The 9,785-nt window shown below is 52.7% G+C and overlaps 1 protein-coding gene across 1 annotated transcript in view; it reads left to right on the forward strand.

The window, feature by feature from the left end:
- The window catches only part of LOC126571420 (uncharacterized), an 87,967-nt gene extending 78,528 nt beyond the window's left edge, over window positions 1-9,439 (forward strand). The window contains exons 13-16 of the mRNA XM_050229911.1: window positions 2,562-3,355; window positions 3,565-3,730; window positions 3,818-6,433; window positions 8,698-9,439. Of these exons, the coding sequence (XP_050085868.1) occupies window positions 2,562-3,355; window positions 3,565-3,730; window positions 3,818-6,433; window positions 8,698-8,891 (3,770 nt within the window). The 3' untranslated portion in view covers window positions 8,892-9,439. The remainder of the gene's footprint in view (window positions 1-2,561; window positions 3,356-3,564; window positions 3,731-3,817; window positions 6,434-8,697) is intronic.
- The last annotated feature ends 346 nt before the right edge of the window (window positions 9,440-9,785 follow it).

Genomic DNA, 9,785 nt, shown 5'->3' on the forward strand with positions numbered 1-9,785 from the left:
GGCGCACAGCTTGCTCGCAATTCCGAACAACGAATGTTCTTCTTCTTGTTCCTGCTGCGCCTGCCTGGTGCATGTGTCTCATGTTCACAGGACCTCAACCTTCGTCCAGCTTCTTCTCCCAGAGCGCACACAGCTCCAGGCGTCACCTCCGGCTCCGGTGGGATTTGCTGGTCGCTTCCGTCGGAAAGGGTCGTCTGGTGTGTTGCTGTGGCGTTGCTGATACACCATCTCGCCATGGATCCAGTTGCATGTGTGCATGTGTTCGCTCAAAATGGTGTGAAATAGTCCCATAGACAACACACCCTTCATTACACCGGGATGGAGAGAAAGGATTATAGGAGTATAAATGCCCTAAGCGAAAACGAGTTTGTTGGTTTTTTGTGTCCGAGTGCCTGTTTTTCCTCCGGGTCCTAATCCAGTTGCTCCGAGGGGTGGTTGCTCTACTCTGTGCTCTGTCGGATCCTGGTGAAGCATAAAATTATTACCAAACATTACACCGTAATTACAGCTGCGTGCCTTTGCTCTGCCACAGGATTGAGACCAAGATTTAGATAAGTAGAAGTACGGCGAACGACAAAAAGGTGCACACCTTTGTGCTCACTGTCGATCGATTGTCAATCCGGTGCTTATCTGTTCATACTTTTGCTTGGAATTGGAACTCAAAGGACTTTATACATGTTGCAACACAAAATATCCTTCGATGGCTTGTTATCGAACGTGCAATTTCAAAATCTTGATAATTGCCAGCTCGTATCATGGGCCCAGGTATCGAAAACCACGCAACCTCATGGTGGTCATCATCCATGCCAAGGATAGTGTACCTGTACCCTGTGTCATATCGGCATATCTCGACAACAAGGATACGGGCACACCGTAACCATAACAGCAGCGAGAACAGTGCCACCACAAGGACACTCGAGCTGTGACGACTAATTTGCTGTCCGCCCGGTTACATGTCACCGCTCTATTGCCGATCAGCACGCGCCAACGGCTGCAATTCGGATTAATTACAGCAGCTTCTCCCAGCCTGTGGAGGGAGGGTCCATACTCGAACATTCAACGTGCTGCTATGTATCGAAGTGTAGTGGTCGCTTGGACAGAAGCAGCATGCTTCTTGTGCTGTGGCAGTTCAGGGAGCGAGGTTCACATGATGACATGTCCTGTGATATGATGAACTCTTAGTCGTTGATTTCGATTCAACAGGAAGCAAAAGGGGAGCCAGTTAGTCAAAGAGAGACGGCGAGAGACAGAGAGAAGCGAGAGATGGATCGATCTGAACTGGTCACCGGTTCCACATGTACGGCTTTTCAAAATGGACGTTCCAAGTACGTCCATTGCGCGCAAAAGTTAATCAAATGTACGGTACCGGTCCCGATCGATCGACTGTGGTGGCCACCGTTCGCTACTCGTTGCCGTTGCGTTTCCAACACGATACCGTTCTGCAGCTTCCCTGTAGAAGCACTCAAACAAACCAACCAACCATCCAACCGACCAATGAACAGCCAGACACGCAAACCAACCGAACGAACGTTCCGTGATCGAATATGTAGCCATGGGATGCGATGGTCAATAACTCGAGGAACACGAGGACATGCAAGTCCCCGGAACCATCCCAGCACCCGGTCTGCTTCGAAATGGATTCTTTTATGTCCCGGGAATCATTGAGGATACGGTTGTGACCACACGGGTCCGCTGAAGGGGTCCCGGTTACTCTGTTTTAACGATTCACCACCGACCGACCGACCGATCTCCGTTGGTGTCGCTGACCATCACGATACTGACAAGGACTGTGCTGCTGCTGCTGCTGCTGCATTGCCATGGTATCAATTTCTTCTTCTCTCCAATGCACACACCGACACAGTTCCGGCGAGTTTGTTGGCGGCTGACGAATGTGCAGTGAACCATAAATAAAGTGAGAGAGAGAGGGGAAGGAGTCATCAGTGCCATGGTCGTTGGCATTATTGCGCTTTCATCAAGAATTTTCCGTCGGTGGTTATGGTGGTGATGATGGGGTTGCTACTGCTGCTGTTACCATCGGTTACGGTGTCGACAGTTGTTGGTTCTTCCTGTTGCTGGCACGATGAGAAGGAAACGGTGACCTGTCTACTTCTCGACCAGCGTGGCCATTGGTTTTCCGTGGCAAAATGGATTCCATGGCCACGTCCGCTGTACTCGTGGAGTGTATCTACTCGTCGAGGTGGCAACTGTGCGTTCATGTCATCACCAGAGTCTCGGGACATTAACGAGATGCAATGCACACTCGTCGTTTTCGGGTTGCTGCGATGCCGTACGCCTACTTCGTGATCGCTGAAGCGCATGCCATTCGAGCGAAATGCAGTGAACGAATGTCATTTGGTAGTTTAATGATAGAAAATTTCAGATTTGTATGCAATTTACCGAAATCTGCAATCTTAATGTATTGGAATCTATCGAAGTAACTCGTTTCAATTGTCGATTGTTATATATTCATCATGTCGGAGTGAATTTATTGCAACAGATTTTATAGTACCGCTTACTAAATACCTTTTCTTTTGCTTTCTTGTTCTTGTTCTTCCTTGCAGTACAATCGAAACTGGCCCAGAAGCGCCCGGTCACAAGCCCGGCCCCACCGGTACCACCCTCAGCACAGCAGCTGCTGCATCATCCGTCTTCCTCGCCGCACTCGAACCACATGATCGGTGGCCCCAACCATCTGCCACCCGGCGCCTCACCGGGACTCATTCCTCCACCACCCCAGCAGTCTCAGCAATCACCGCACGGTGTGCTCTCATCAGGAGCGGTCGGTCACGGTGGAGTTGGTGGTGGTCCTCCGGGCAGTGCCATGCACGGTTCGTCCGGTCCCCAGAACGCTTCCTCTGGTGGTGGTCGCAGCAGTAGTGGTGGTGGCGGTGGTGGCAACGGAGGAGGATCGTTTGCGGCAGCTCTGCGTAATCTGGCGAAACAGGCGGACGGTAAAGACGAAGAACCACAGCAAGGCGGAGGAAATGGTGGTAGCGGTGGTGGTGCTAACGGCGGAGGTCCAGGACCTGGCGGCAGTGGAGGAAATGGTTCTTCCTCCGTTCATCGGGAGATCAGAGATCATCGGGATCGGGATCGGGACCGTGAACGGGATCGGGGTGATGGTGGTGGCGGCGTCGGCGGAAACGGTGGCCCGGGTCTACCGATGGATGGTCGAGGGAGTTCCTCGATGTCATCGATGGATCGAAGGGGAGGAGATGAGTCACGGGGTGGTGGTAGTATCATTACCGGTGATGGACGTATCCGCAGTGCACCGGATTCCGGCCGTGGCGGTGTCGAAGGCACGAAAAAGCAGCACCAACAGCAACAGCGTTCCTCACCACAGCCACCGGAGAAGGTAAGAGCACTTGAACGATGGTTTAAGCTAGTAGCAGACCGAAGATGTCATTCTGTGACGCCAACTGTCATTCTATTGGTTCCATTAATATTGAATTCATTTGGAATTGATTAGTGGGAGCAGTATTGAACCTCTTAGCTCGGTTGTTTGAATTAATGTCTCTAATTATCGTGTAACTAATCTTATACTTGTCTTTTTACCCTTACCAGATGCCACGGTTGAATGCACCGAGCTCGAATTCAATCCAATCGGAACTATTGGCCCGAAGTGGCTTTCAACCGTACAGACCGGATGATCGGCTGCCGCACCCAGGCGGTGCCTTTCCGATGGATGCTTACTCGGCCGCTTTTGGATCCATTCCTGGAATGCCTCCCGGTAAGAGAATCGTACAGCACGCGGCCCTGTTCGATCCACCCAACCAACCGCTAACCGGACTGTCTGTTTGTTTCATCTCATCGACAGCAAATCTCTTCAACCCGGCGGCACTAGCGTATCACGATCCGGCCATCTATCTCGATCCGCGGTATCAGATGCTACGGGCCGGTGCCCATCATTCGGCGGCCGCTGCCCACCAGCTCTACTCGTCGCTACCCTATCCGCCCAACCTATACGGTATGCTACCGGGTATGGGTATGCAGACGATTCACGAGCGCATGAAGCTGGAGGAGGAACACCGGGCGGCTAGGATGCGCGAAGAGGAGCGTGCTCGGGAGGCCCGTGAAGCGGCGATCGAGCGCGAGAAGGAGCGTGAGCTGCGGGAGCAGCGCGAACGGGAACAGCGCGAGAAGGAACAGCGGGAAAAGGAGGAACGTGAGCGGCAGCAGCGTGAGAAGGAGCAGCGCGAGAAGGAAGCGCGTGAGCGGGAGCAACGGGAGAAGGAACGCGAGCGGGAGGCAGCCCGGGAGCGTGAACAGCGCGAACGGGAGCGTGAGCGAGAGCGGGAACGTATGATGCACATGATGCCTCACTCGCTGCCCCGACCATTCTTCTCCATCCCGGGTCTACCGCCGGGGCTGTCGCCGCAGCTCGGGCTCGGTATGCGCCCGCAGGGACCACTCGGTCTGCCGGCCCACCATCCGCTCCATCCATCGCTCGGGCTGAGCATGAGTCTCGGATTGCCACAAGTGCCACAGCCACCGTCGGCGTCATCGCTCAACTTGACGCACCCATCGGCGGGGCTGGTCCCGCAGCCGCCACCGCCCGGCAGTGCCCTTGGCCACCCGTCGATACCGACGAGTCTGGCAGCGGCCGCTGCCGCCTACAGCCACAGCATCGCCTCGACGATGAACTCCTCCTACCACTCGTCCATGGCGCACATGGGTGGACTGAATCTGTCCCATTCGGCAGCCGCGTTGGCCTCGGCCCAGAACCTCAGCCTTGCCGGTCACATTCCACCACCGGCACACCTATCGGCCGCCGGTTCACCGGTGCTGCCCGTAGTGTCGTCGGCTAGCGGCGGCGGGGCTGTTGTCGGCGGTGGTCACCATCTGGCCCCCTCGCCTCATCATCTCTCGCCGCACGGCGCTCCGTTGGCGCTAACGTCGAGCAAATCGTCCACCCATCCGTCACCACATCCGGCCACTCGAGCTTCCCCTTCGTCACCGGTGGTAGCGGCCGCCAGTGGTCCCATCAGCAGTAGTAGTAGTACGAGCATTAGCAGCGCAGCAGCAGCACCACCGCCACCGCATCCTTACTATACGGCCGCGGCTATGGCCGCTGCCGCTGCAGCCGCTGCGGCTGTTGGTTCACCGCTCTCGCTGAGCAGCAAATCACACCCAGGGCACGGTGCTCCACCATCATCCGTCGGTAGCAATCATCATTTGCATCATCTGCAAGCGCAGCATCATCATCCGCCCTTATCACACCCCGGAGCCCAAACGCAACCCTCACCGCACGGTCCACCGCCTTCTTCGTCACCGTTGTCGTCGGGGCCAGCAGCACCACTACCCCCGGGTAGTAGTCGAAGCAGTGCCGTGATTACTCCACCCGCTAGTGTTGCCTCTTCGCACTATCAGGCAGCGGCGGCCGCGGCTGCCCATCAGCATCACGTTGCACTGGCGGCCGCTGCAGCTGCTGCAGCCGATCAGCGGCATGCTGCTGCTGTTCATCGTAGTGCGAGTAGTACACAACACCGTATTGCTGAACCACCGGGCGCACCACAACCTTTACCGCCTACATCGGCATCGCAGGCTGCGTCCGGTCCGGATCACAGTGTAAATAGTACAAATGTCGTTAGTATTAGCAGCAGCAGCAACAGCAGCATCAGCAACAGTAATGGTAGCACCAACAACAATACTATGGCCTCAAACACTCCGAATGAGCCATCGGCTACGAGCATCGGCTCCAAATCACGCTCACCACCAGCGGCGTTGGGCGTCGCATCAATTGCTTCGAGCATGCCAGCTGCTGCTCCACCACTCGCTGGTGACACTATCGCGAACAGCCTTGTCATCAAATCGACTGCCGCCAGTGGCGCTACACAGCAACTGGATGATGCGGGCGGCGGCGGTAGTGTGATAACGAAGGGACGCAGTTCATCCTCACCGGTCGACCGAAATGCAGCATCTGTTAACCAATCGGCAACGGTACCAGCTACTTCTGGTGCAGATCACCCAGAAACCAATGGCAGTATGTCCGATTCACGACCCGGTTCGCGTAGCATCGAAACGACGCAAGATGCAGGGTCGACTGGCGCTGGAGTGGTGAAGGATACGAAGGAATCTATTGAACCTACTGGTGCTCCGGTGCAAGGTAGCAATGCGAAGGAAGAAGCAACAGGGAAGGAACTAGCGGTTTCGCCTCACGATAACGGAACCACCATCAACGATGGTGCCGCAACCGAGAAGCAGCATCATCGACAGCGCCAATCGCCACCGACGACGATACCTGGCAATAGCAACGGAGGTGGGCCACCACAAACACACGGCGCTAGTGGTGCGGCGGATGGTAACACATCTGCTCCCACCAATTCAGCGGCAGCTGCACCCACGGGAGGCAACGACAGCCGATCCTCTCCAGCGCTGACATCCAACAATTCAAACAACAACAACAACAACCATAGCTCCGGAGCGACCGCAGGTAATAAGATGCCGGAAAGTGGATCGATAACAGCGGAGCACGAGCATGATCGCACGAAAGTGTCGACCGGTAGTAGTACGATTAAGCTCAGTAGTGGCAGTGAAGGCGTAGCAACAGCACCACCACCGGCAAAGCGTGATCGGAGATCACCACTGATGCCTCACCATCACAATCCGGCTAGTGGGCGGGGGTTGATGGCCGATGAAAAGATGGATGATTCGCCAGCCGAACCGATTACGTTGGCTGCGAATGCAGAGAATGGCAAGAGGGGCAACAGTGGTGGTGTTGGTGGTTCGCTGACGGGTGCTAATGGTGAGCCAGGTATTACCTCGGCCACCAACAATACCAGCGTCATTGTCAGTGAGGCCCTGAACAATGGAGCGAGAGGAGAAAACCGGTGAACCTTTCTCAAAACGCGGTAGCATTAGTAGTACTAGGCAGTAGCGATAGTAGTAGTTGCAGTAGTAGTTGTAGAAGCAGTAGCGATAATAGGCCCCTAGCCAAATGTTCTTTCAAGAGTTTAAGAACGTTCGCGATGTGGTAATTCACATAGGAGGAGGAGGAGGCTCCCTTTGCGAATGGCGATCTGACTTAACACCTTCTCGGACTACACATATCCTATCGAAAACGAATAAAACGGCACAAAGTGGTAGGGACACGATGATGATAGTGTTAGACGTAGGACGACATGCATTGTAATTTGTTGTAAATACTTGACGAACTTAAAGTTAGGCTAGTAGCAAACACACCCGATATGGAGCAGCAAAGACGTGTACGGACGGAAAGGAAAGGCTGAGGCAGCAGAAATGAGGAGGTGTCAGCGATAGTGTTACATTTTTTGCTGATAGTTCTCAATATGGAGAGATATATCTTAGCTTCCCGAGCGAAGGAGAGGCTAGGCTACCCTACCCAAGGAATAGATTACTACATTGTAAGCTCACCTGAGATTGGTGGTTCCATGTGTGAGTCTGTTAGCGTAGTAAGTTAGCTGTTTTAATGTTACACCACTTTACTCTCTCAGTCCCCTCCCTTCTCTCTATCTCTCTCTCTCTCTCGCACTCTCGCTATCTCGTAAAACATCTGAGCCTTATCTTTCGCTTCTATTCTTGATGTGGGACGTAATCAGCTTTGCATATGCGAGATACGTCCGGTCCCCGGTGCTGCACCTCATCAGCAAGATGCAATCCAGTCGCTTCTGGATGAGAGAAGATCGAGTTGATAATGCGATGGGCAAATAGGTGTACCACCAGTCCAGAGCCTCGTTACGATTATCTTATACTGCTTCACCCGCCGCGAAGTAGCATAGGCCCATACGTAACTTGTTCGTTTGTAAATTGAAAGGTAGTTGTAAGACATTCGCTTAAATATACATTTAGAGTGCCTCCCGATTCATAATCCCTGTCCTTACACGCAACAAGGGCTTATCGTATCGTATTCCCCTCTCCCTTCCCATGGCCCGTCGCACGCATTACGCTTTAATTCCTTCCCTATAAGTGGACTCTTACTTTAGTTGCAACAATAACGCGATTGCGCAAGGATACATAATTGACGATCGAGGCAAAAGTAACGCAGAGAGAGTGAGAGAGAGAGAGAGAGAGAGAGAGAGAGAGGGAGAGAGAGTACGCAAGCTTGAGAGTGCTCAGCCGGCGAGTGCTTGGGTGTGTTTAGTGTTTAGAGAAGGTTACAGTACCTAGAGATAGAGATAGGCACGTTACTGGACCGGAGCTGGAATGGTCAGACACAGCTTAGTTAGAGAAGGAAAAAAGTATGATGCGGCTGCGCAGGTGAGGTGCAGGTGGCGAATGCGCTCTGTGTGTAGTGTACTGTACACTGAGCGACCGTGAACAGTGCTACGTAAATGTAAACAAGCGAGGAAACTACAAAAAAAAATGAACCATACACAAACACAGAAGAATTATGAAAAGTACGAAATGTGTTCCGTTTTTTTTTTCTTACTTTCCACTTTCTTCGTTTGCTGTTCAGTATAATTTACATTCGAAAATATGGCACTTTTCTTCCGTTTGTCTCCCTCTTCCCGTTGGTAGATTCGTTTCAGCCTTGTTTGTACTTTATGTTGCAATACGTTGATTAGCTAATACCGATTATGATTTATCTCGTTTACAGTTCCTATAGTTCTTTAGTTAAACACACGACCATGGACGCATGACAGACGATCCCTGCTGGAATATGGCAGTAATTTGCGACTAATTAATGCGAATCAATTCACAATAACTCATCATGCCTCTTTCTTTCTCCCCCTCCAGATGATAACAACAATCCTTCACCGCCAACAGTGGCCGAAATCGTTAACGGGAATAGTAATAGCAATAGCAGCAGCAACAGCAGTAGCAGCAGCAGTAATACTAGCAACAGTGGCGGTGGTGGTGGTGGTAACGGTACTGGCCGAGATAGGAGCCCAACGGTGGCGGGTAACGGTAGCGGCAGTTTCGCCGGCTAGCGATCACACACCAGATGCCCTACGCTGCGACGCCAGCACCGCAAATGAACCCTTTGGCCATCAATCAGTGATAGCGAGGGGTAGGAGAGGGGAGATCGTTTATAAATATCAGTGTCTACAAGGGGGGATTTGTAGGGCGAAGCCATACAGTGATCACGATCCATATTACTTCTACTATACGTGATGCTGTAGTAGGGGACGGCCAAGTGACAATTGTGATAAAAAACAATGAATCCAAACACGGGCGCAAGCGGAGACCTGCTGTGTTGCGGGTCCGTTGTGAGTATGTGTCTCAACTGTGTACGTTGTACTATAGCCAAACTAAGCAGCAGAAAGTTGTTATATCCGAGGACGGCGATTGCAACGGAGGTAAATCCGTATCCTGTCCCCTCTCACTCTCCCTCCTGAGATGAGGTTTACTTCATTGGCGACGAAATGGTTGATAAGGAAAGTGAGAGGAGAGGATTACGAGCGACTGTGAATGTATCCCCTTGGGTTCTTGTAACGAGATGATGAGACTAACGAACTGGTGGTTCTGTAAGCAGGGGGGGGGGGGGGGCAGGGGGAACCAGGGGGGAACCTTATTGTATTGGGCTGTAAGCAGGGGGGAATCTTATTGTAGGTTTGAGAGAAACATTCGAATCAATTTGTGAAGTCTAACCTTCTCTCCACCCTGCCGAGGATGTGTGCGCCACTGTGTTTGTGTATATATACCATTTGACACAGCGCAACAGACGGAGCGCCCCAAACGTCGAGAGGACGTCGCCTCGTGGCGTGACGATAGTATAGCGGTGCAGGTGCGCTTTCTGTGCAGCAAAACGGAAACAGCTAATATGTGAAGCGTCGTAAAAGAAACTCGAAACATTTAGATAGCTACAAGGGACAGCAGAGAAG

The sequence above is a fragment of the Anopheles aquasalis genome, chromosome 2, assembly GCF_943734665.1.
Source record: "Anopheles aquasalis chromosome 2, idAnoAquaMG_Q_19, whole genome shotgun sequence".
NCBI lineage: Eukaryota > Metazoa > Arthropoda > Insecta > Diptera > Culicidae > Anopheles > Anopheles aquasalis.